General features: G+C 49.6%; 2 protein-coding genes across 2 annotated transcripts in view; both read right to left on the bottom strand.

Moving 5' to 3' along the window:
- LOC311164861 (cyclic AMP-dependent transcription factor ATF-6 beta-like) overlaps positions 1 to 814 on the bottom strand; it is a gene marked incomplete at its 5' end in the record, with an annotated part of 11,894 nt that extends 11,080 nt beyond the window's left edge. Inside the window, 2 exons of the mRNA XM_084224496.1 lie at positions 550 to 582; positions 744 to 814. Coding sequence (XP_084080622.1) covers positions 550 to 582; positions 744 to 814 — 104 coding nt within the window. The remainder of the gene's footprint in view (positions 1 to 549; positions 583 to 743) is intronic.
- Positions 815 to 2,764: 1,950 nt separating this feature from the next.
- The window catches only part of LOC311164859 (histone-lysine N-methyltransferase EHMT2-like), a gene marked incomplete at both ends in the record, with an annotated part of 37,993 nt that continues 13,683 nt past the window's right edge, over positions 2,765 to 27,074 (bottom strand). Inside the window, 12 exons of the mRNA XM_084224494.1 lie at positions 2,765 to 3,007; positions 5,660 to 5,738; positions 7,574 to 7,660; positions 9,054 to 9,169; positions 12,179 to 12,256; positions 16,873 to 17,017; positions 18,163 to 18,330; positions 20,563 to 20,717; positions 22,165 to 22,269; positions 23,793 to 23,894; positions 24,421 to 24,543; positions 26,779 to 26,885. Coding sequence (XP_084080620.1) covers positions 2,765 to 3,007; positions 5,660 to 5,738; positions 7,574 to 7,660; positions 9,054 to 9,169; positions 12,179 to 12,256; positions 16,873 to 17,017; positions 18,163 to 18,330; positions 20,563 to 20,717; positions 22,165 to 22,269; positions 23,793 to 23,894; positions 24,421 to 24,543; positions 26,779 to 26,885 — 1,508 coding nt within the window. The remainder of the gene's footprint in view (positions 3,008 to 5,659; positions 5,739 to 7,573; positions 7,661 to 9,053; positions 9,170 to 12,178; positions 12,257 to 16,872; positions 17,018 to 18,162; positions 18,331 to 20,562; positions 20,718 to 22,164; positions 22,270 to 23,792; positions 23,895 to 24,420; positions 24,544 to 26,778; positions 26,886 to 27,074) is intronic.

Raw genomic sequence — 27,074 nt, 5'->3', positions numbered from 1 at the left:
CCCTCGCCGGGCCGGATGTGGCGGCTGCTGAAGAAGGCGATGCGGGGGAAGGACAGGAGTGACACCGACCCCAATAAATCTCTATAAAACCCCAATAAATCCCTATAAAACCCCAATAAACCCCAATAAATCCCAATAAAACCCCAATAAAACCCCAATAAAACCCCATAAATCCCCTATAGATCCCCTATAGACCCCATAGGTCCCACCCCAGCTCCTCCCCCGGGCCGGATGTGGCCGGCTGCTGAAGAAGGCGATGCGGGGGAAGCGCAGGAGTGACACAGACCCCATAAACCCCAATAAAACCCCAATAAACCCCAATAAAACCCCATAAATCCCCTATAGAACCCCTATAGATCCCCCATAGGTCCCACCCCAGCTCCTCCCCGGGGCCGGATGTGGCGGCTGCTGAAGAAGGCGATGCGGGGGAAGCGCAGGAGTGACACAGACCCCATAAACCCCAATAAAACCCCAATAAACCCCAATAAACCCCCATAAATCCCCTATAGATCCCCTATAGATCCCCTATAGATCCCCCATAGGTCCCACCCCAGCTCCTCCCCGGGCCGGATGTGGCGGCTGCTGAAGAAGACGAGGCGGGGAAGCGCAGGAGTGACACCAACCCAAATACACCCAATAAAACCCCAATAAAACCCCAATAAAACTCTATAAAACCCCCATAAACCCCAATAAAACCCCATAAATCCCCTATAGATCCCCTATAGATCCCCTATAGGCCCCACCCCAGCTCCTCCCCGGGCCGGATGTGGCGGCTGCTGAAGAAGGCGATGCGGGGGAAGGACACGGACCCCATAAACCCCAATAAACCCCAATAAAACCCCAATAAACCCCAATAAACCCCAATAAACCCCCATAAATCCCCTATAGATCCCCTATAGATCCCCTATAGGTCCCACCCCAGCTCCTCGCCGGGCCGGATGTGGCGGCTGCTGAAGAAGGTGATGCGGGGGAAGGACAGGAGTGACACCGACCCCAATACACCCTATAAAACCCCAATAAATCCCTATAAAACCCCCATAAAACCCCATAAATCCCCTATAGATCCCCTATAGACCCCATAGGGTCCCACCCCAGCTCCTCCCCGGGCCGGATGTGGCGGCTGCTGAAGAAGGCGATGCGGGGGAAGCGCAGGAGTGACACAAACACCAATAAAACCCCAATAAATCCCAATAAAACCCCATAAAAACCCCATAAATCCCCTATAGATCCCCTATAGATCTCTTATAGGTCCCACCCCAGCTCCTCTCCAGGCCGGATGTGGCGGCTGCTGAAGAAGGCGATGCGGGGGGAAGCGCAGGAGTGACACCGACCCCAATAAATCTCTATAAATCCCTATAAAACCCCAATAAAACCCCATAAATCCCCTATAGATCCCCTATAGATCCCCCATAGGTCCCACCCCAGCTCCTCCCCGGGCCGGATGTGGCGGCTGCTGAAGAAGGCGATGCGGGGGAAGGACACGGACCCCATAAACCCCAATAAACCCCAATAAAACCCCAATAAATCCCAATAAACCCCAATAAAACCCCAATAAAACTCTATAAAACCCCCATAAATCCCCTATAGATCCCCTATAGATCCCCCATAGGTCCCACCCCAGCTCCTCCCCGGGCCGGATGTGGCGGCTGCTGAAGAAGGCGATGCGGGGGAAGGACACGGACCCCATAAACCCCAATAAACCTCAATAAAACCCCAATAAACCCCAATAAAACCCCATAAATCCCCTATAGATCCCCTATAGATCCCCTATAGGTCCCACCCCAGCTCCTCCCCGGGCCGGATGTGGCGGCTGCTGAAGAAGGTGATGCGGGGGAAGCGCAGGAGTGACACAGACCCCAATAAACCCCAAATACACCAAATAAACCCCAATAAACCCCAATAAACCCCCATAAATCCCCTATAGATCCCCTATAGATCCCCTATAGATCCCCCATAGGTCCCACCCCAGCTCCTCCCCGGGCCGGATGTGGCGGCTGCTGAAGAAGGCGATGCGGGGGAAGCGCAGGAGTGACACCGACCCCAATAAATCCCTATAAAACCTCAATAAAACCCCAATAAATCCCCATAAATCCCCCATAAATCCCCTATAGATCCCCTATAGATCCCCCATAGGTCCCACCCCAGCTCCTCCCCGGGCCGGATGTGGCGGCTGCTGAAGAAGGCGATGCGGGGGAAGCGCAGGAGTGACACAGACCCCATAAACCCCAATAAATCCCTATAAAACCCCATAAATCCCCATAAATCCCCTATAGATCCCCTATAGATGCCATAGGGTCCCACCCCAGCTCCTCCCCGGGCCGGATGTGGCGGCTGCTGAAGAAGGCGATGCGGGGGAAGCGCAGGAGTGACACAGACCCAATAAACCCCAATAAACCCTATAAACCCCAATAAAACCCCATAAATCCCCTATAGATCCCCTATAGACCCCATAGGGTCCCACCCCAGCTCCTCCCCGGGCCGGATGTGGCGGCTGCTGAAGAAGGCGATGCGGGGGAAGGACACGGACCCAATAAACCACAATAAAACCCAATAAAACCCAATAAAACCCCAATAAATCCCAATAAAACCCCAATAAAACCCCAATAAAACCCCATAAATCCCCTATAGATCCCCTATAGATCCCCCATAGGTCCCACCCCAGCTCCTCGCCGGGCCGGATGTGGCGGCTGCTGAAGAAGGCGATGCGGGGGAAGCGCAGGAGTGACACAGACCCCATAAACCCCAATAAAACCCCAATAAAACCCTATAAAACTCTATAAAACCCCCATAAATCCCCTATAGATCCCCTATAGATCCCCCATAGGTCCCACCCCAGCTCCTCGCCGGGCCGGATGTGGCGGCTGCTGAAGAAGGCGATGCGGGGGAAGCGCAGGTCCTGGTGCAGCATGAAGACGCGCACGGGGATGATGTTGGGGTCGCACAGGTGGTTGATGAAGCGGCTGACGTTGCCATAGTAACGGGCGTCGATGCAGTAAACCTCGCCGTCCTGTCGCGATAGGGGCGTGGTGACATGAAAAGGGGCGGGGCTAAGCGTAGGGATCCGCCCACGCGGCAGCGGGGATCGAGGTTTGGGGTGGTTGCGACGCACAACGCCAACGGATTTGGGGGCGCCCTAAAAATCTCTGGGAGAGCCCAAAAAATTTTGGAGACTCTCCCCAAAATTCCTGGGAGCTCCCAAAAATCCCTGGGAGTCCCCCAAAAATTCCTGGGAGCCCCAAAAATTCCCGGGAGCCCCCAAAAATCCTTGGAACACCCCCCCCCCCCAAAAAATCCCTTGGAACCCTCCATTGGGTGAATGGGGTAGACCTGGTGTCCCGAATTTTGGGGTCACCCCAAAAGTTTTGGGGTCACTGCAATGCACACCTGGGGACCCTCAGCATCTTTAGGGATCCCCAAAAAAATCTTTGGGACCCCCCCAAATTCCCAGGACACCCCCAAAAATTCCTGGGAGCCCCCCAGAGTCTTTGGGACCTCCCCCCGAAAAAATCCCTTGGAGCCCTCCAAGGGGTGAAGGGGGTAGACCTGGTGTCCCGAATTTTGGGGTCACCCCAAAAGTTTTGGGGTCCCTTCTCTGCACATCTGGGGATCCTCAGCATCTTTAGGGACCCCACAAAAATCTTTGGGACCCCCCAAAATCCCTGGGATTCCCCAAATTCCCGGGACACCCCCTAAACTCCTGGGACCCCCAAAATGGGGTTAAACCCCATTGGGTGAATGGGGTAGACCTGGTGTCCCGAATTTTGGGGTCGTCCCAAATTTTGGGGTCACTCCAAAAGTTTTGGGGTCCCTTCTCTGCACATCTGGGGATCCTCAGCATCTTTAGGGACCCCTCAAAAATCCCTGGAAGCTCAAAAAATCTCTGGGACCCCCCCCAAATTCCCGGGACACCCCCAAAAATTCCTGGGAGCCCCCAAAGTCTTTGGGACCTCCCCCCGAAAAAAATCCCTTGGAGCCTTCCAAGGGGTGAATGGGGTAGACCTGGTGTCCCGAATTTTGGGGTCACCCCAAAAGTTTTGGGGTCACTCCAATGCACACCTGGGGATCCTCAGCATCTTTAGGGATCCCAAAAAAAATCTTTGGGGCGCCCCAGATTTCTTGGACACCCCCAAAATTCTTGGAACCCCCCAAATGGGGTTAAAGCCTCATTGGGTGAATGGGGTAGACCTGGTGTCCCAAATTTTGGGGTCACCCCAAAATTTTTGGGGTCACTCCTCTGCACACCTGAGGAACCTCAGCACCTTTAGGGACCCCCAAAAAATCTCTGGGACCCCCCAAATTTCCAGGACACCCCCAAAATTCTTGGGACCCCCAAAATGGGATTAAAGCCCCATTGGGTGAATGGGGTAGACCTGGTGTCCCAAATTTTGGGGTCACCCCAAAAATTTTTGAGGTCCCTCCACTGCACACCTGGGGATCCTCAGCATCTTTAGGGATCCTCAAAAAATCTCTGGGACCCCCCAGATTTCTTGGACACCCCCAAAATTTTTGGGACCCCCAAAATGGGGTTAAAGCCTCATTGGGTGAATGGGGTAGACCTGGTGTCCCAAATTTTGGGGTGTCCCTAAAGTTTTGGGGTCACTCCAATGCACACCTGGGGATCCTCAGCATCTTTAGGGACCCCCAAGAAATCTCTGGGACCCCCCAAAAATCCCTGGGACCCCCCAAAAATCTCTGGGACCCCCAAAATGGGATTAAACCCCATTGGATGAATGGGGTAGACCTGGTGTCCCAAATTTTGGGGTCGTCCTGAATTTTGGGGTCACCCCAAAAATTTTTGGGGTCCCTCCACTGCACATCTGGGGATCCTCAACATCTTTAGGGACCCTCCAAAAATCCCTGGAAGCTCAAAAAATCTCTGGGACCCCCCCAAATTCCCAGGACACCCCCAAAAATTCCTGGGAGCCCCCAAAGTCTTTGGGACCTCCCCCCGAAAAAAATCCCTTGGAGCCCTCCATTGGGTGAATGGGGTAGACCTGGTGTCCCGAATTTTGGGGTCACCCCAAAAGTTTTGGGGTCACTCCACTGCACACCTGGGGATCCTCAGCATCTTTAGGGATCCCACAAAAATCTTTGGGACCCCCCCAAATTTCCGGGACACCCCCAAAATTTTTGGGACGCCCAAAATGGGATTAAAGCCCCGTTGGGTGAATGGGGTAGACCTGGTGTCCCGAATTTTGGGGTCACCCCAAAATTTTTGGGATCCCTTCTCTGCACACCTGGGGACCCTCATCATCTTTAGGGACCCCCCAAAAAATCTTTGGGACCCCCCCAAATTTCTGGGACACCCCCAAAATTCTTGGGACCCCCAAAATGGGGTTAAAGCCTCATTGGGTGAATGGGGTAGACCTGGTGTCCCAAATTTTGGGGTCGTCCTAAATTTTGGGGTCACCCCAAAAATTTTTGGGGTCCCTCCACTGCACACCTGGGGACCCTCAGCATCTTTAGGGACCCCCCAAAAAATCTTTGGGACCCCCCAAATTCCCAGGACCCTCCCAATATGGGATTAAAGCCCCATTGGGTGAATGGGGTAGACCTGGTGTCCCGAATTTTGGGGTTGTCCCAAATTTTGGGATCGTCCCAAATTTTGGGGTCACCCCAAAAGTTTTGGGGTCCCTAAACCCCCCCCAGCCCCCCAGACCTTGTTGTCCAGGTCGAACAGGTAGGAGTCATCCTCCCTGACATCGGCCTCGGCGTCCGAGATCAGCTCCCCCACGTACCTGGGGAGAAAAAAATCCCAAAAATTCCAAATTTGGGCACCCCAAAAATGCCAAAAATCCTTCAAGAAAATCAAATCTCCCCAAAATCTCCTCAGAATCCTCAGGAAAAAAGTAAAATTCCCCAAAATCCTCAAAAAAAAAAAACCCTAAAATCCACCCCAAAACCCCTCAAAAAAAAAATTAAATTTCCCAAAATCCCTTAAATTCCTCAAAAAACCCCAAAAATCCACCCCAAAAAAATCCCAGAAATCTCCCAAAAACCCCTAAAATGCCCCAAAAAACTTTAAATCCCCCAAATCCCCCCAGCTTTAGGATTTTCCCTCCCCATTTTTGATGCTTTTCTCCCAAATTTTGGCTTTTCTCTCCTAATTTTTCAGATTTTTTCCCATTTTTGGGGCGTTTTTCCTCATTTTTTGGGGTTTCTCTCCTCATTTTAGGAACTTTCCCTCCCAGTTTTGGGGTTCTTTTCTCCAGTTTTGGGTTTTCCCCCAGTTTTGGGGTTTTTTCTCCATTTTTTGTGTTTCCCCTCCCAATTTTTGAGGTCCCCTCCCCATTTTTGGGCTGTTTTCCCCAATTTTTGGGATTTTTTTCTCCATTTTTAGGATTTCTCCCTCCCCATTTTTGGGATCTTTTCCCATTTTTGGGATTTTTCCTCCCCAATTTTTAGGATTTTTCCTCCCCATTTTTGGGCTGGTTTTCCCAATTTTTTGGATTTTTTCTCCATTTTTGGGATTTCTCCTCCCCATTTTTGGGCTCTTTTCCCCAATTTTGGGATTTTTTTTCTCCATTTTTAGGATTTTTCCTCCCCATTTTTGGGCTGTTTTTCCCCCCATTTTTTGGGATTTTTTCTCCAATTTTTAGGATTTCTCCCTCCCCATTTTTGGGATCTTTTCTCATTTTTGGGATCTTTTCCCCAGGTTTTGGGATTTTTTTCCTCTCCCCATTTTTGGGATTTTTTTCTTTATTTTTGGGATTTTTCCTCCCCATTTTTGGGCACTTTTCCCCAATTTTGGGAACTTTTTCTCTACTTTTAGGATTCTTCCTTCCCCATTTTTGGGCTCTTTTCCCCAATTTTGGGATTTTTTTCTCCCCATTTTTGGGCTCTTTTCCCCATTTTTGGGATATTTTCCCAATTTTGGGATTTTTTTCTCCATTTTTAGGATTTTTCCTCCCCATTTTTGGGGTCTTTCCCCATTTTTGGGATTTTTCCTCCCCAGTTTTGGGCTCTTTTCCCCAATTTTGGGGATTTTTTCTCCATTTTTAGGATTCTTCCCTCCCCATTTCTGGGCAGTTTTTCCCCATTTTTGGGACCTTTTCCCATTTTGGGATTTTTCCTCCCCAATTTTTGGGGTTTCTTTCTCCAACTTTGGGTCTTTTTTCCTCCATTTTTGGGGATTTTTCCTCCATATTTAGGATTTCTCCCTCCCCATTTTTGGGATCTTTTCCCATTTTTGGGATCTTTTCCCCAGTTTTGGGATTTTTTTCCTCTCCCCATTTTTGGGATTTTTCCTCCAATTTTTAGGATTTTTCCTCCCCATTTTTGGGCTCTTTTCCCCAATTTTGGGATTTTTTTCTCCATTTTTAGGATTTTTCCTCCCCATTTCTGGTCTCTTTCCCCATTTTTGGGATTTCTCCCTCCCCATTTTTGGGCTGTTTTCCCACTTTTGGGTCTTTTTTCCTCCAATTTTGGGTCTTTTTTCCTCCAACTTTGGGTCTTTTTTCCTCCATTTTTGGGGATTTTTTCTCCATTTTTGGGATTTCCCATTCCCCATTTTGGGTTTTTCCCCCCATTTTTGGGTGATTTTGGGGTGGATTTGGGGTTTTTGGGGTCTCACTCGCAGATGAAGGTCCCGGGGGGAATCGCCTGCAGCGCCCGAACCCCCCAGCCCATCTTGGCCGTTCGGTAGAGCTGGAGCCGGACCCTGGAACGGGGCAAAAAAAACGGAAATTTGGGAAAAAAATGGAAAAAAAATGGGAATTTGGGGGGGAAAATGGGGATTTGGGGGGGAAATGGGGATTTTGGGGAAAAAAATGGGGATTTTGGGGGAAAAATGGGGGAAAATGGGGGGGAAATGGGAATTTGGGGGGGGGAATAGGGATTTTTTGGGGAAAAAATGGGAATTTTGGGAGTAAAATAGGGAATTTTGGGGGGAAAAATAGAGGGAAAATGGGAATTTTGGGGGGGAAAATGGGGATTTTGGGGGGAAAATGGGGATTTTGGGGTTTTTAGGGTCCAGGATTTCAGATTTTGGGGGTTTTGGGGTCTGGAATTTGGGGATTTGGGGGGATTTTGGGGCTTTTAGGGTCCAGGATTTGGGATTCTGGGGTTTTTGGGGTTCAGAATTGGGGGATTTTTGGGTTTTTGAGGTGCAGAATTCAGGATTTTGGGGTTTTTGGGATTTTGAGGTCCAAGATTTGGGATTTTGGGGGATTTTAGGGTTCAGAATTTGGGGTTTTTTGGGATTTTAGGGTTTTTAGGGCCCAGGATTTCGGATTTTGGGGATTTTAGGGTTCAGAATTGGGGGATTTTTGGGTTTTTAGGGTCCAGGATTTGGGATTTTTGGGGGGCAGAATTGGGGGATTTTGGGGTTGTTTTGGGGTCCCACTTGATGCCGCTCTGCACCACGTGGTTCTTTGGGGTGCAGATTTTGGGATTTTGGGGTTTTTGGGGTCCAGGATTTCAGATTTTGGGGGTTTTGGGGTCTGGAATTTGGGGATTTGGGGGGATTTTGGGGCTTTTAGGGTCCAGGATTTGGGATTTTGGGGTTTTTGGGGTTCAGAATTGGGGGATTTTTGGGTTTTGAGGTGCAGAATTCAGGATTTTGGGGTTTTTGGGATTTTGAGGTCCAGGATTTGGGATTTTGGGGTTTTTTGGGGTTGTTTTGGGGTCCGGAATTTGGGGTTTTTGGAATTTTTGGGTTTTTTGGGGTCTGGAATTTGGGGTTTTTTTGGGGTTTTTTTTGGGGTCCCACTTGATGCCGCTCTGCACCACACGGTTCTTTGGGGTGCAGAATTTGGGGTTTTTGGAATTTTTTGCTTTTTTGGGGTCTGGAATTTGGGGTTTTTGGGGTTTTTTTGGGGTCCCACTTGATGCCGCTCTGCACCACGCGGTTCCTTGGGGTGCAGAACTTGGGATTTTTGGGATTTTGGGGTTTTTGGGGTCCAGGATTCGGGATTTGGGGTTTTTTTGGGGTCCCACTTGATGCCGCTCTGCACCACGCGGTTCTTTGGGGTGCAGAATTTGGGTTTTTTGGGATTTTGGGGTTTTTTGGGGTCTGGAATTTGGGTTTTTTGGGGTTTTTTTGGGGGTCCCACTTGATGCCGCTCTGCACCACGCGGTTCTTGCAGCTCCTCCAGCAGGTGCAGGCCTGGTTGCACTCGAAGATCAGGGGGGGCTCGATTTTATTGAACTCCTGCAGCAGCCGCCCGTCCTGGGAGGGGGAAAAAAAACCACTGAAACTGCAAAAAATCACCCAAAAAACACCCCAAAAGTACCCCAAAAATAACCCAAAAACACCTGCAGAACCACCCCAAAAATAGTCCCAAAATACCCTTAAAAATACCCCCAAAACACCCCCAAAATACCCTTAAAAATACCCCAAAAATACAAAAAAAAACCCCCAAAAATACCCTTAAAAATACCCCCAAAATGTCCCAAAATACCCTTAGATACCCCCAAAATACCACAAAATACCCTTAAAAATACCCCCAAAATACCCTTAAAATACCCCCAAAATACAAAAAAATACCCAAAGACATCCTTAAAAATACCCTTTAAAATATCCTTTTAAATACCCCTAAAATACCCTAAAACCACCCTAAAATACCCTTAAAAATACCCCAAAACCACCCCAAAATACCCTTAAAAATACCCCCAAAATAATCCCCAAAATACCCCAAAAGACCCTTTAAAATACCCCCAAAATGTCCCAAAATACCCTTCAAAATACCCTTCAAAATATCCTTTTAAATATCCCTAAAATACCCCCAAAAATACCCTTTAAAATATCCTTTTAAATACCCCTATAAACCCCAAAAACATCCCCAAAATACCCCAAAAATACCCTTAAAAATACCCCCAAAATACCCCCCAAAAAAAACCCAAAATAACCCCCAAAATACCCTTAAAATACCCTAAAAATAACCCAAAATACCCTTTAAAATACCGCCAAAATAACCCCAAAAATACCCTAAAAAATACCCTTTAAAACACCCCAAAATGGCCCAAAAATACCCCCAAAATAACCCCCAAAATACCCTTAAAATACCCGTAAAATACCCCCAAAATACCCCCCAAAATACCCTTTAATACCCTTAAAAAATACGCCCAAAATACCCTTAAAGATACCCAAAAAATACCCCAAAAACCCTTAAAAATACCCTTTAAAATATCCTTTTAAATACCACTAAAATACCCCAAAACCACCCCAAAATACCCTTAAAAATACCCCCAAAATAACCCCAAAAATACCCTTAAAATACCCCCAAAATACCCTTAAAAATACCCCTAAAATACCCAAAAAATACCCAAAAATACCCTTAAAAATACCCCAAAAATACCCAAAAATACCCTTTAAAATACCCCCAAATGGCAAAAAAATCCCCTTCAAACCACCCCAAAAATCCCCTTTAAAAAACCCCAAAAATACCCCAAAATTCCCTTCAAACCACCCCAAAAATACCCTTTAAAAATACCCCAAAATACCTTTAAAAACCACCCCAAAATCCATTTAAAAATATCCCCAAAATCGGCCAAAAATTCCCTTCAAACCACCCCAAAAATGTCCCAAAATGACCCAAAAATCCCCTTAAAAATGCCACTAAAATACCTCAAAAATATCCTTTAAAAACACCCCAAAATGACCCCAAAATACCCCAAAATATCCTTTTAAAACACCCCAAAAAGGCTCAAAAAATCCCCTTCAAACCACCCTAAAAATACCCCAAAAATCCCCTTTAAAAGGCCCCAAAATGGCTCAAAAATACCCCAAAAATGGCCCAAAATTGGCCCAAAATCACCTTAAAACCACCCCAAAAATGAAATTTATTGAGGATATTTTTGGGGCATTTTTGGGGTGTTTTGGGGGAATTTTTGAGAATATTTTTTGGGGTATTTTGGAAATATTTTTGGGGTATTTTTGGGGTGGTTTTGAGGGAATTTTTGAGGAATATTTGGGGGATTTTTGGGGAATTTTGGGGGAATTTTGGGGGATTTTGGGGGAATTTTTGGGGTATTTTTGGGGTATTTTTTGGGGGATTTTTTGGGGTGGTTTTGAGGGAATTTTGGGGATAATTTTAGGGGGTTTTTTTGGGTGGTTTCAGAGGATTTTTGAGGGGATTTTTTTTGGTATTTTGGGGGGAATTTTTGGAGTATTTATTGGGAATTTTTGGGGATGATTTTTGGGGTATTTTGGGGGGAATTTTGGGGAATTTTTTGGGGATATTTTTTGGGGGATTTTTGGGGATATTTTGGGGGGATTTTTGGGGAATTTTTGGAGGTTTTTTTGGAATTTTTGGGGATAATTTTGGGGTATTTTGGGGGAAATTTTGGGGTGTTTTTGGGGGAATTTTTGGGATGATTTTGGGGGGATTTTGGGGTAATTTTGGGGATAATTTTGGGGTATTTTTGAGGGATATTTTTGGGGTATTTTGGGGATGATTTTGGGGTATTTGGGGGAAAATTTTGGGGATAATTCTGGGATATTTTTAGGATATTTTTGGGGTATTTTGGGGGGATTTTTGGGGATAATTTTGGGATATTTTGGGGAGATTTTGGGGGAATTTTTTTGGAATTTTTGGGGATAGTTTTTGGGGAATTTTTAGGGATATTTTGGGGGATATTTTGGGGGAATTTTGGGGGAATTTTCAGGGATAATTTTTGGGAATTTTTGGGGATATTTTGGGATATTTTTAGGGAAATTTTTTAGGAATTTTTAAGGATTTTTGGGGAATTTTTATGGATAATTTTTGGGGATATTTTGGGGGTATTTTTGGGGGGAATTTTTTAGGAATTTTTGGGGATATTTTTTGGGAATTTTTAGGGAATTTTTAGGGAATTTTTTTGGAATTTTGGGGGTATTTTTAGGAATATTTTTGGGGTAATTTTTGGGGATATTTTGGGTGTATTTTTTGGGATTTTTTTGGGGAATTTTAAAGGAATTTTTGGGGATATTTTGGGGAATTTTTAGGAATATTTTTGGGGGAATTTTTGGGGATGATTTTTAGGAACTTTTGGGTATTTCTGAGGAATTTTGGGATTTTTTAGGGAATTTTAAAGGATTTTTTGGAATTTTGGGGATATTTTTTTGGGATTTTTTAAGGATTTTTTAAGGATTTTTTAAGGATTTTTTTGGGGATATTTTGGGGCTATTTTTAGGATATTTTTGGGGTGTTTTGGGGGTATTTTGGGGTTTTTTTGGATGTTTTTTCCCCCCTCTCACCTTGTCGTACCAGCAGCGGATGCTGAGCTGCCCACAGAGGCAGTTGGAGGAGGAACAATCGTCCTGGCAGGTGCAGTGCTGGAAAATCCCCCCAAATTCACCCAAAATTATTCAAAATAAACCCAAAACACACAAAATAAACCCAAAACACCACCAAATAAACCCCAAACTTACCCAAAATAAACCCAAAATACACAAAATAAACCCCAAAAAACACCAAATAAACCCCAAACTTACCCCAAAATACACAAAATAAACCCAAAATACCCAAAATAAACCCCAAACTTACCCAAAATAACCCAAAATACACAAAATAAACCACAAAACACAAGAAATAAACCCCAAACTTACCCAAAACCACCAAATAACCCCCAAACTCACCCAAAATACACAAAATAAACCCAAAATAACACAAAATAAACCCAAAATACACAAAATAAACCCCAAACTTACCCAAAATACACAAAATAAAACCCAAAATACACAAAATAAACACAAAATAAACCCAAACGTACCCAAAATACACAAAATAAACCCCCAAAAAACACCAAATAAACCCAAAACTTACCCAAAATACACAAAATAAACCCAAAATACCCAAAATAAACCCTAAACTCACCCAAAATACACAAAATAAACCCAAAAAACCATCAAATAAACCCCAAACTTACCCAAAATAAACCCAAAATACACAAAATAAACCCCAAAAAACACCAAATAAACCCCAAACTTACCCAAAATACACCAAATTAACCCAAAACTTACCCAAAAAACCACCAAATAAACCCAAAAAACCAAATAAACCCCAAACTTACCCAAAATACACCAAATAAACCCCAAACTTACCCAAAATACACAAAATAAACCCCAAAAAAACAAAAAAAAACCCAAATAAACCCCAAACTTACCCAAAATACCCAAAATAAACCCAAACTCACCCAAAATAACCCCAAACTTACCCAAAATACACAAAATAAACCCCAAAATACACAAAATAAACCCCAAACTCACCCAAAATACACAAAATAAAGCCAAAATACACAAAATAAACACAAAATAAACCCCAAAATACACAAAATAAACCCAAAATACACAAAATAAACCCAAAAAACACCAAATAAACCCCAAACTTACCCAAAATACACAAAATAAACCCAAGACACACAAAATAAACCCCAAAATACACCAAATAAACCCCAAACTCACCCAAAATATACAAAATAAACCCAAAAAACCACCAATAAACCCCAAACTTACCCAAAATAAACCCAAAATACACAAAATAAACCCAAAATATACAAAATAACCCCAAACTCACCCAAAAAAACACCAAATAAACCCCAAACTTACCAAAATACACAAAATAAACCCCAAAAAACACCAAATAAACCCCAAACTCACCCAAAATACACAAAATAAACCCAAAATACACAAAATAAAAACCCAAACTTACCCAAAATACACAAAATAAACCCCAAAAAACACCAAATAAACCCCAAACTTACCCAAAATACAAAAAATAAACCCAAAATACACAAAATAAACCCCAAAATATACAAAATAACCCCAAACTCACCCAAAATACACCAAATAAACCCCAAACTTACCCAAAATACACAAAATAAATCCCAAAATACACAAAATAAACACAAAATAAACCCAAACTTACCCAAAATACACCAAATAAACCCCAAAAACCACCAAATAAACCCCAAACTTACCCAAAATAAACCCCAAAACACACAAAATAAACCCCAAACTCACCCAAAATACACAAAATAAACCCAAAACATACCAAATAAACCCCAAAATACACCAAATAAACCCCAAACTTACCCAAAATACACAAAATAAACCCCAAACATACAAAATAAATCCCAAAATACACAAAATAAACCCAAAACTTACCCAAAATACACAAAATAAACCCAAAACTCACCCAAAATATACAAAATAAACCCCAAAAAACACCAAATAAACCCAAAATAAACCCTAAATACACAAAATAAACCCAAAATACACAAAATAAGCCCAAAACTCACCCAACAAACACAAAATAAACCCAAAACTTACCCAAAATACACCAAATAAACCCCAAAAAAACACCAAATAAACCCAAAATAAACCCTAAATACACAAAATAAACCCCAAACTTACCCAAAATACACAAAATAAACCCCAAACTCACCCAAAATACACAAAATAAACCCCAAAACCACCAAATAAACCCCAAACTTACCCAAAATACACAAAATAAACCCAAAACTTACCCAAAATACACAAAATAAACCCAAAACTTCCACCAAAAAATACAAAATGACACCAAAATTTATCCAAAATCAACCCAAAATTAACTCAAAATACTCAAATTTCCCCCCAAAACGCCACAAATCCCCTCCCAGTCCATCCCAGTCCCCCCAAATCCCCATTTCCCATCAATTTTACCCCAGAAAAATCCATTTTTATTCAATTTTACCCCCCAAAATTCCATTTTTTCCCCATTTTTTCTCCATTTTTTCCCCAATTTTCGCCATTTTTTCACCAATTTTTCCCATTTTTTCCCCATTTTTTCCCATTTTTTCCCATTTTCCCCATTTTTTGCCCCAGACCTGCAGGTGGGTGATGTTGTGGTCGATGTTCATGGTGGAACTCTCCCAGTTCTCACCCCAAAATCCCCCAAAATCCCCCTAAAATCCCATTTTTTCGCCATTTTTCCACCGATTTTTGTCATTTTTTCACCGATTTTTCCCATTTTTTCCCCGTTTTTTCCCATTTTCCCCCGTTTTTGCCCCAGACCTGCAGGTGGGTGATGTTGTGGTCGATGTTCATGGTGGAGGTCTCACAGTTCTCACCCCAAAATCCCCCAAAATCCCATTTTTTCACCAATTTTCGCCATTTTTTCACCAATTTTTCCCATTTTCCCCGTTTTTTCCCATTTTCCCCATTTTTTCCCCCAGACCTGCAGGTGGGTGATGTTGTGGTCGATGTTCATGGTGGAGGTCTCCCAGTTCTCACCCCAAAATCCCCCCAAAATCCCCCTAAAATCCCATTTTTTCGCCATTTTTCCACCGATTTTCACCATTTTTCCACCGATTTTTCCCATTTTTTCCCCATTTTCTCCCGTTTTCCCCATTTTTTGCCCCAGACCTGCAGGTGGGTGATGTTGTGGTCGATGTTCATGGTGGAGGTCTCCTAGTTCTCACCCCAAAATCCCCCCAAAATCCCCCCAAAATCCCATTTTTTCCCCATTTTTTCCCCATTTTTTCCCCGTTTTTCGCCATTTTTTCACCGATTTTTCCCATTTTTTCCTGTTTTTTCCCATTTTCCCCATTTTTTGCCCCAGACCTGCAGGTGGGTGATGTTGTGGTCGATGTTCATGGTGGAGCTCTCCCAGTTCTCCCCCCAAAATCCCATTTTTTTCCCATTTTTTCCCCATTTTTCTACCGATTTTCCCCATTTTTTCACCGTTTTTTCCCGTTTTTTCCCATTTTCCCCATTTTTGCCCCAGACCTGCAGGTGGGTGATGTTGTGGTCGATGTTCATGGTGGAGCTCTCACATTTCTCACCCCAAAATCCCCCCAAAATCCCCCCAAAATCCCATTTTTTCCCCATTTTTTCCATTTTTCCCCTGTTTTTCCCCATTTTTTCCCCGTTTTTCACCGATTTTCCCCATTTTTTCACCGTTTTTTCCCATTTTCCCCATTTTTTGCCCCAGACCTGCAGGTGGGTGATGTTGTGGTCGATGTTCATGGTGAAGGTCTCCCAGTTCTCACCCCAAAATCCCCCCAAAATTCCATTTTTTCCCCATTTTTTCCACCGATTTTTGCCATTTTTTCACCGATTTTTGCCATTTTTTCACCAAATTTTCCCAATTTTTCCCATTTTCCCCCGTTTTTGCCCCAGACCTGCAGGTGGGTGATGTTGTGGTCGATGTTCATGGTGGAGGTCTCACAGTTCTCACTCCAAAATTCCATTTTTTCCCCATTTTTTCCCCGTTTTTTCCCCTATTTTTTCCATTTTTCCACTGATTTTCGCCATTTTTCCACCGATTTTTCCCATTTTTTCCCATTTTTTCCCGTTTTCCCCATTTTTTGCCCCAGACCTGCAGGTGGGTGATGTTGTGGTCGATGTTCATGGTGGAGGTCTCGCAGTTCTCACCCCAAAATTCCATTTTTTCCCCATTTTTCCCCCTATTTTCGCCATTTTTCCACCGTTTTTCCCCATTTTTTCACCGTTTTTTCCCGTTTTTTCCCATTTTCCCCATTTTTTGCCCCAGACCTGCAGGTGGGTGATGTTGTGGTCGATGTTCATGGTGGAACTCTCACAGTTCTCACCCCAAAATCCCATTTTTTCCCCATTTTTCCCCATTTTTCCACCGATTTTCGCCATTTTTTCCCCCTATTTTCGCCATTTTTTCACCGATTTTTCCCATTTTTTCACCGTTTTTTCCCGTTTTTTTCCATTTTCCCCATTTTTTGCCCCAGACCTGCAGGTGGGTGATGTTGTGGTCGATGTTCATGGTGGAGCTCTCGCAGTTCTCACCCCAAAATCCCATTTTTTTTTCCATTTTTCCCCATTTTTCCACCGATTTTCCCCATTTTTCCACCGATTTTCCCCATTTTTTCACCGTTTTTCCCCATTTTTTCACCGTTTTTTCCCGTTTTTTCCCCTTTTCCCCATTTTTTGCCCCAGACCTGCAGGTGGGTGATGTTGTGGTCGATGTTCATGGTGGAGGTCTCGCAGTTCTCAGCGATGTATTTGTAGTCCTGGGGACAGGGCTCCTCGTCCACGCCGTTCACGCAGGGGATGGGGACGTTCTCGTGGCCCCGGGCCACGTCCCTGGGGGGACACAGGGGGGGGACACAGGGGGGGACCCCGAAATCAGCAACAAAAAACAGCCAGGAATGGAAAAATTCCCGTGAAAATCCCCCCAGGAATGGAAAAATTCCCGTGAAAATCCCCCCAGGAATGCAAAAATTATAAAGAAAATCCGGCCAAGAATGGGAAAATTACAAAAAAATCTGGCCAGGAATGGAAAAATTCCCCCAGAAATGTAAAAATTCCCACAGGAATAGAAAAATTCCCATGAAAATCCAGCCAGGAATGGAAAAATTACAAAAAAAATCCGGCCAGGAATGGAAAAATTCCCCCAGAAATGTAAAAATCCCCCCAGGAATGGAAAAATTCCCATGAAATGTAAAAATCCCCCCAGCAATGGAAAAATTCCCAAAAAAATCCAGCCAGGAATGGAAAAATTACCAAAAAAATCCAACCAGAAACAGCAAAATTATTTTCTAAAAAGTCAACCTAAAAATGGCCAAAAAAATCCAGCCAGGAATGGAAAAATTACCAAAAAAATCCGAAAAAAATCCCCAAAAATCAGGGAAAAAATTCTGTAAAAATACAAAATCCAAAGGAACATCGGCCTCGATTTGTGACACAAAAACTGCCCAAAAAAACCCCCAAAAAATCGTTGAAAAATCGAAAAAAAATCGGAAAAAATTAAAAAAAATCAGAAAAAAATCGGAAAAAAAATCGGAAAAAATTCAAAAAAAATCGGAAAAAAATCAGAAAAAAACCAGAAAAAAATCAGAAAAAGTCGGAAAAAAATCGGGAAAAATTCAAAAAAAATCGGAAAAAAATCGGAAAAAATTCAAAAAAAATCGGAAAAAAATCAGAAAAAAATCGAAAAAAATTTAAAAAAAATTCAGGAAAAAATCGGAAAAAAATCGGAAAAAAATCAGGAAAAAATCGGAAAAAAATCGGAAAAAAATCGAAAAAAAATCAGAAAAAAAATCGGAAAAAATTGGAAAAAAATCTCAAAAAAATTGGAAAAAAAATCGGAAAAAATTTTTAAAAAATCTCAAAAAAATCGAAAAAAAATCCAAAAAAATCGGAAAAAAATCGGGAAAAAATCGGAAAAATTCCCCAAAAGCCCCAAAGCCCAAAGAGCCCCGAATTAACCCCTTCGGTGCCGTTCCCACCTGCTGACGATGCGCTCGGTGTGCAGGGCCCGGCCCGCCGCCCCCAGGCGCAGTTTGCGGTTCAGCTGCAGCGCCACCCAGACCTCGGAGCGCTCCGGGGTCAGGTCCAGGGGGGAGTCGCCCTCCTTGTTCCGCACCTCGGGGTCGGCCCCGCGCGACAGGAACAGGCTGGAGGGGCAGCGAGGGGTCAGGGAGCCCTCCTCGAATTGGGGACCCCTCCCCAAATTGATGGGAGCCCCCCAAATTCATCCCAATCCCACCGCGAATTCTGGGGATCCCCTCCTGCCTTTAATGGTTTCTCCCCGTGGGATCCTCTGTGGGCACCGAATTGGGGAGGGGGGATCAGCGACCACCGGGGAGCCCTTCCCAGATTCCCGAGACCCCTCCCCAATTCTTGAGACCCCTGCCCAAATTTCAGAGACCCCTCCTCAAATTCCAGACCCCTCCCCAAATTCTAGGACCCACCTGGGACCCCCCCGATTTCACCCCAAATTCCAGGGATTCCCCCCGCTCCCTTTAATGGTTTCTCCCTGTGGGATCCTCTGTGGGTCTGTGGGTCCCGAATTGGGGAGGGGGGGGGGTCAGCGACCACCTGAGACCCCTCCCCGGATTCCTGAGACCCTTCCCCAATTCCTGAGACCCCTCCCCAAATTTCAGGGACCCCTCCTCAAATTCCAGACCCCTCCCTAAATTCTGGGACCCACCTGGGACCCCCCCAAATTCACCCCAAATTCCGTGGATTCCCATCACTCCCTTTAATGGTTTCTCCCCATGGGATCCTCTGTGGGTCCCGAATTGGGGAGGGGGGATTAGGGACCACCTGAGACCCCTCCCCAAATTCCAGGGACCCTTCCTCAAATTCCAGGGACCCCTCCCCCAATTCCAGGGACCCCTCCCCAATTCCAGGGACCCCTCCCCAATTCCTGAGACCCCTCCCCAATTCCAGGGACCCATCCCCAATTCCTGAGACCCCTCCCCAATTCCAGGGACCCCTCTCCCCTCGAAGCCCCCAGCCCCAATTTCTCCCCTCACCTGTCACAGCCATGGGGGTGTGCCCTGATCCCTTTGACCCCCCCAGAAGCCCCCAGCCCCAATTCCCTCATCTGACCCAATCATGTCCCTGTATCCCCATGTCCCCCTGACCCCTGTGACCCCCTGAAGCCCCCAGACCCAATTCCTTCACCTGACCCAATCATGTCCCCATGTCCCCCTGTTCCCTGACCGCTGTCACCCCCCAAGCCCCCTCAGAAGCCCCCAGCCCCAATTCCCTCACCTGACACTATTGTATCCCCGTGTCCCCCTGTTCCCTGACCCCTGTGACCCCCCCAGAAGCCCCCAGCCCCAATTCCCTCACCTGACACTATTGTATCCCCATGTCCCCCTGACCCCTGTGACCTCCCTGAAGCCCCCAGCCCCAATTCCCTCACCTGACCCAATCATGTCCCTGTATCCCCATGTCCCCATGACCCCTGTGACCCCCCTGAAGCCCCCAGACCCAATTCCTTCACCTGACACAATTGTATCCCCATGTCCCCGGACCCCCCCAGACCCCTCAGAAGCCCCCAGCCCCAATTCCCTCACCTGACACGATTGTATCCCCATGTCCCCCTGACCCCTGTGACCTCCCAGAAGCCCCCAGACCCAATTCCCTCACCTGACACTATTGTATCCCCGTGTCCCCCTGTTCCCTGACCCCTGTGACCCCCCCAGAAGCCCCCAGACCCAATTCCTTCACCTGACCCAATCATGTCCCTGTATCCCCATGTCCCCCTGACCCCTGTGACCCCCCGAGCCCCCCCCAAAGCCCCCAGACCCATTTCCCTCACCTCACACAATCGTGATAACTCTCCCTGGTGGCGATGTGCAGGGGCGTGTCCCAGTGGAAGTTGTGTCCCTGTGTCCCTGTGTCCCCTGTGACTCCCCCAGCCCCTCTAACCCCCCCAGCCCCCTCAGAAGCCCCCAGACCCATTTCCCTCACCTGACACAATCGTGATAACTCTCTCTAGCAGCGATGTGCAGGGGCGTGTCCCCGTGGAAGGGCTGACCCCTGACTCCCCCTGACCCCTCTAACCCCCCCAGCCCCCTCAGAAGCCCCCAGACCCATTTCCCTCACCTCACACAGTCATGGTAGCTCTCTCTAGCAGCGATGTGCAGGGGCGTGTCCCCGTGGAAGGGCTGACCCCTGACTCCCCCGGACCCCTGTGACCCCCCCAATGCTCTGTGACCCCCCCGAAGCCCCCAGACCCAATTCCCTCACCTCACACAATCATGATAACTCTCTCTAGCAGCGATGTGCAGGGGCGTGTCCCCGTGGAAGGGGTGACCCCTGACTCCCCCAGGCTCTGTGACCCCCCCAATGCTCTGTGACCCCTCAGAAGCCCCCAGACCCATTTCCCTCACCTCACACAATCGTGATAACTCTCTCTGGCAGCGATGTGCAGGGGCGTGTCCCCGTGGAAGTTGACGGCGTGCAGGTCGCACTGCGCGTTCAGCAGCACCTCGGCGATCTCGGCGCTGCCCGTGAACGAGGCCCAGTGCAGGCAGATGTTCTCCTCCTGCCACGGGGAGTGACCAACTGACCATCACTGACCACTGCTGACCACCCACACCCAGCCACGGACCAGCACTGACCAGCCACACCCAGCCACTGACCAGCACTGACCACTGCTGACCATCACTGACCAGCCACACCCAGCCACTGACCATCACTGACCACCCAAACCCAGCCACACCCAGCCACACCCAGCCCCTGACTGCCCAGTGCAGGCAGATGTTCTCCTCCTGCCACGGGGAGTGACCAACTGACCGTGAGTGACCATCACTGACCACTGCTGACCACCCACAGCCAGCCACTGACCATCACTGACCACTGCTGACCATCACAGACCAGCCACACCCAGCCACTGACCAGCACTGACCAGACACACCCAGCCACACCCAGCCCCTGACTGCCCAGTGCAGACAGATGTTCTCCTCCTGCCACGGGGAGTGACCAACTGACCACTGCTGACCACTGCTGACCCTGAGTGACCAGCCACACCCAGCCACTGACCAGCACTGACCAGCCACACCCAGGCACTGACTGCCCAGTGCAGGCAGATGTTCTCCTCCTGCCACAGGGAGTGACCAACTGACCAGCACTGACCACTGCTGACCACCCCTGACCAGCACTGACCACTGCTGACCACCCCTGACCAGCACTGACCACTGCTGACCACCCCTGACCAGCACTGACCACTGCTGACCACCCCTGACCAGCACTGACCACTGCTGACCACCCCTGACCAGCACTGACCACTGCTGACCAGCACTGACCAGCCACACCCAGCCACTGACCAGCACTGACCATCCCTGACCAGCCACAGCCAGCCATTGACTGCCCAGTGCAGGCAGATGTCCTGCCAGGTACCCCCAGATGTTCCCCAGGTGTGCCCCAGGCGTGTTCCCAATGCCCCCAGGTACCCCCAGGTGCCCCCAGGTGTGCCCAGATGCCCCCAGGTGTGTCCCCAATGCTCCCAGGTGTGCCCCAGATGCCCCCAGGTGTGTCCCCAATGCCCCCAGCTGTGCCCAGGTGTATCCCAGGTGTGCCCCAGGTGTGCCCAGGTGCCCCCAGGTGTGTCCCCAATGCCCCCAGGTGTGCCCCAGATGCCCCCAGGTGTGTCCCCAATGCCCCCAGCTGTTCCCAGGTGTATCCCAGCTGTGCCCCAGGTGTGCCCAGGTGTGCCCAGATGCCCCCAGGTGTGTCCCCAATGCTCCCAGGTGTGCCCCAGATGCCCCCAGGTGTGTCCCCAATGCCCCCAGCTGTGCCCAGGTGCTCCAGGTGCCCCCAGGTGTGCCCAGGTGCCCCCAGGTGTGTCCCCAATGCCCCCAGGTGTGCCCCAGATGCCCCCAGGTGTGTCCCCAATGCCCCCAGCTGTTCCCAGGTGTATCCCAGCTGTGCCCCAGGTGTGCCCAGTTGCCCCCAGCTGCCCCCAGGTGTGCCCAGGTGCCCCAGGTGCTCACGTTGTCGGTCAGGGTGACGTCGGCCCCGCGGGTCAGCAGCCGCCGGATCACCTCGATGTGTTTGTGCTCGGCCGCCCAGATGATGGGGGTCCAGCCCCCGCTGTCCTGGGGGGCACTCGGGGTCACTCGGGGGTCACTGACCACCCCAGACCCACTGACCACCCCCTGGTCATCCCCCCCAGACCAACTGACCACCCCTGGTCATCCCACTGCCCACCCCAGACCCACTGACCACCCCAGACCCACTGACCACCCCAGACCCACTGACCACCCCCAGACCAACTGACCACCCCTGGTCATCCCACTGACCACCCCCAGACCCACTGACCACCCCTGGTCATCCCACTGACCACCCCAGACCCACTGACCACCCCTGGTCATCCCACTGACCACCCCAGACCCACTGACCACCCCAGACCCACTGACCACCCCCAGACCCACTGACCACCCCCAGACCCACTGACCACCCCTGGTCATCCCACTGACCACCCCAGACCCACTGACCAGCCCTGGTCATCCCACTGACCACTCCAGACCCACTGACCACCCCTGGTCATCCCACTGACCACCCCCAGACCCACTGACCACCCCCAGACCCACTGACCACCCCAGACCCACTGACCACCCCAGACCCACTGACCACCCCTGGTCATCCCACTGACCACCCCAGACCCACTGACCACCCCTGGTCATCCCACTGACCACCCCCAGACCCACTGACCACCCCCAGACCCACTGACCACCCCTGGTCATCCCACTGACCACCCCAGACCCACTGACCAGCCCTGGTCATCCCACTGACCACTCCAGACCCACTGACCAGCCCTGGTCATCCCACTGACCACCCCAGACCCACTGACCAGCCCAGACCCACTGACCACCCCAGACCCACTGACCACCCCCAGACCAACTGACCAGCCCTGGTCATCCCACTGACCACCCCAGACCCACTGACCACCCCTGGTCATCCCCCCCAGACCACCCCAGATGATGGGGGTCCAGCCCCCGCTGTCCTGGGGGGCACTCGGGGTCACTCGGGGGTCACTGACCACCCCTGACCCACTGACCACCCCCGGACACACTGACCACCCCCTGGTCATCCCCCCCAGACCAACCCTGACCCACTGACCACCCTCAGGACACTCTCAGGACACACTGACCGCTCCCAGGACAAACTGACCACACTGACCAGCCCTAGGACACACTGACCACACTGACCAGCCCTAGGACAAACTGACCACACTGACCAGCCCTAGGACAAACTGACCACACTGACCACGCCCAGGACACGCTGACCACGCTGGCCACGCCCTCACCTGCGCGTTGACGTCCACCTGGCCGGTGCTCAGCAGCAGCTCCACTGACCACTGACCACCCCCAGGACACTCAGGACAGACTGACCACACTCCGGACACACTGACCACACTGACCACACCCAGGACACACTGACCACACTCAGGACACGCTGACCACCCCCAGGACACACTGACCACTCCCAGGACAAACTGACCACACTGACCACACCCAGGACACACTGACCACACTGACCACCCCCAGGACACGCTGGCCACCCCCAGGACACACTGACCACACTGACCACACCCAGGACACGCAGGCCACGCCCTCACCTGCGCGTTGACGTCCACCTGGCCGGTGCTCAGCAGCAGCTCCACCATCTCCAGGTTGCCGTTTTTGGCCGCGTGGTGCAGGCAGGTGGAGCCGTCCTCCTCCTGTGACGTCATCAAGGAGGGCGGTGACGTCATAAAGGGGAGCCGTGACGTCACACAGGGGAGCGGTGACGTCATAAAGGGGGTGGTGATGTCATACAAGGGTGATGATGTCATAAAGAGAGGCGGTGGCATCGCCGCGTGGGGATGATGTCATGGTTTGTGTGATGTCATAGGTGTGTCTATGATGTCACAGGTGTGTCCCAGGTGTGTGATGACGTCACTGCTCACCTGGCTGTAGGTACAGCCCCTACTGCAGCAGGTACCACTGTGTGTGTGATGTCACAGGTGTATCTATGATGTCACAGATGTGTCCCAGGTGTGTGTGGGTGTGTGATGACATCACCCAGGTGTGTGATGATGTCACAGCTCACCTGGCTGTAGGCACACCCCCCCCCCTGCAGCAGGTACCGCACCGTGTGTCTGTGCGTGTGATGTCACAGGTGTATCTATGATGTCACAGTTGTGTCCCAGGTGTGTGTGGGTGTATGATGACGTCACACAGGTGTGTGATGACGTCACAGCTCACCTGGCTGTAGGCACACCCCCCCCTCTGCAGCAGGTACCGCGCCGTCTCCAGCTGGTCGTTGGCCACGGCCTCCATCAGCGGCGTGCGGCGCTGCTTGTCCACGGCGTTGATGTTGGCTCCGGCCTGGGATGGACATTGGAGTGACCACTGAGTGACCACTGAGTGACCACTGAGTGACCACTGAGTGACCACTGACCAGCACTGACCATCCCCCCCCCAGCGCTGCTTGTCCACGGCATTGATGTTGGCTCCGGCCTGAGTGACCACAGAGTGACCACTGAGTGACCACTGAGTGACCACTGACTGACCACAGAGTGACCACTGACCCCTGAGTGACCACTGAGTGACCACTGACCAGCACTGACCACCCATGGCCAGCACTGACCAGCACTGACCACCACCCCCCCGGCACTGCTTGTCCACGGCATTGATGTTGGCTCCGGCCTGAGTGACCAATGAGTGACCACTGACCACTGAGTGACCACAGAGTGACCCCTGACTGACCAATGAGTGACCACTGACCCCTGAGTGACCACAGAGTGACCCCTGACTGACCACAGAGTGACCACTGACCCCTGAGTGACCACTGAGTGACCCTGAGTGACCCATGAGTGACCCGAGTGACCCCTGAGTGACCACTGAGTGACCTCTGAGTGACCAGTGAGTGACCCCTGAGTGACCAGAGTGACCACTGAGTGACCAGAGTGACCCCTGAGTGACCTGGAGTGACCAATGAGTGACCAGAGTGACCCCTGAGTGACCCCTGACCCCTGAGTGACCCCTGAGTGACCCTGAGTGACCAATGACCTCTGAGTGACCACTGAGTGACCACTGACCAGCACTGACACAGCCAAGGGACACAGGGGACACTGGGATCCTGTACTGGGAGCACTGGGATGGCACAGATCCCATACTGGGAGCACTGGGATGTCCCCAGGTGTGTCCCCAGGTGTGTCCCCAGGTGAGCTCACCTGGAGCAGCAGGTGGCAGATCTCCAGGTGTCCCTTCTGGGCCGTACTGGGATCACACAGATCCCATACTGGGATGGCACAGATCCCATACTGGGAGCACTGGGATGTCCCCAGCTGTCACTCAGGTGTCCCCAGGTGTGTCCCAGGTGTGCTCACCTGGAGCAGCAGGTGGCAGATCTCCAGGTGTCCCTTCTGGGCTGTACTGGGAGCACTGGGATCACACAGATCCCATACTGGGAGCACTGGGATGTCCCCAGCTGTCACTCAGGTGTGTCCCCAGGTGTGTCACAGGTGTGTCCCAGGTGTCCCCAGGTGAGCTCACCTGGAGCAGCAGGTGGCAGATCTCCAGGTGTCCCTTCTGGGCTGTACTGGGATGGCACAGATCCCATACTGGGATCACACAGATCCCATACTGGGAGCACTGGGATGTCCCCACGTGTCACTCAGGTGTCACTCAGGTGTCACTCAGGTGTGTCCCAGGTGTGTCCCAGGTGTGCTCACCTGGAGCAGCAGGTGGCAGATCTCCAGGTGTCCCTTCTGGGCTGTACTGGGAGCACTGGGATCACACAGATCCCATACTGGGAGCACTGGGATGTCCCCAGGTGTCACTCAGGTGTGTCTGAGCTCACCTGGAGCAGCAGGTGGCAGATCTCCAGGTGTCCCTTCTGGGCCATACTGGGATCACACAGATCCCATACTGGGAGCACTGGGATGGTACTGGGATGGTACTTGGATGTCCCCAGGTGTGTCCCCAGGTGAGCTCACCTGGAGCAGCAGGTGACAGATCTCCAGGTGTCCCTTCTGGGCTGTACTGGGAGCACTGGGATCACACAGATCCCATACTGGGAGCACTGGGATGTCCCCAGCTGTCACTCAGGTGTGTCCCCAGGTGTGTCACTCAGGTGTCCCCAGGTGTGTCACTCAGGTGTGTCTGAGCTCACCTGGAGCAGCAGGTGACAGATCTCCAGGTGTCCCTTCTGGGCTGTACTGGGATGGCACAGATCCCATACTGGGAGCACTGGGATGGTACTGGGATGTCCCCAGGTGTCCCCAGGCGTCACTCAGGTGTGTCCCCAGGTGAGCTCACCTGGAGCAGCAGGTGACAGATCTCCAGGTGTCCCTTCTGGGCTGTATTGGGATCACACAGATCCCATACTGGGAGCACTGGGATGGTACTGGGATGGTACTGGGATGTCCCCAGGTGTGTCCCAGGTGTCACTCAGGTGAGCTCACCTGGAGCAGCAGGTGACAGATCTCCAGGTGTCCCTTCTGGGCTGTACTGGGATCACACAGATCCCATACTGGGAGCACTGGGATGGTACTGGGATGTCCCCAGGTGTGTCACTCAGGTGTCCCCAGGTGTGTCCCCAGGTGTGTCTGAGCTCACCTGGAGCAGCAGGTGGCAGATCTCCAGGTGTCCCTTCTGCGCGGCCGCGTGCAGCGCCGAGCGCTTGCTCTGGGCGTCGCTCTGGAAGTTGGGGTCCAGATTGTCCACTGGGAAAGGGACACGGGAATGGGGTAAAAAACAGCGGAATTGGGAAAAAACAACAAAAATGGGGAAAAAACCAACAGGAATGGGAAAAAAACCAACAAAAATGGGGAAAGGGACACGGGAATGGGGTGAGAAACAGAAGAAATGGGAAAAAACAACAAAAATGGGAAAAGGGACACGGGAATGGGGTA

The sequence above is a fragment of the Fringilla coelebs genome, assembly GCF_963513975.1.
Source record: "Fringilla coelebs genome assembly, chromosome: 39".
NCBI lineage: Eukaryota > Metazoa > Chordata > Aves > Passeriformes > Fringillidae > Fringilla > Fringilla coelebs.
The sequence above is the reverse complement of the archived record's forward strand: the minus strand, read 5'-3'. Positions and strand labels throughout refer to the sequence as shown.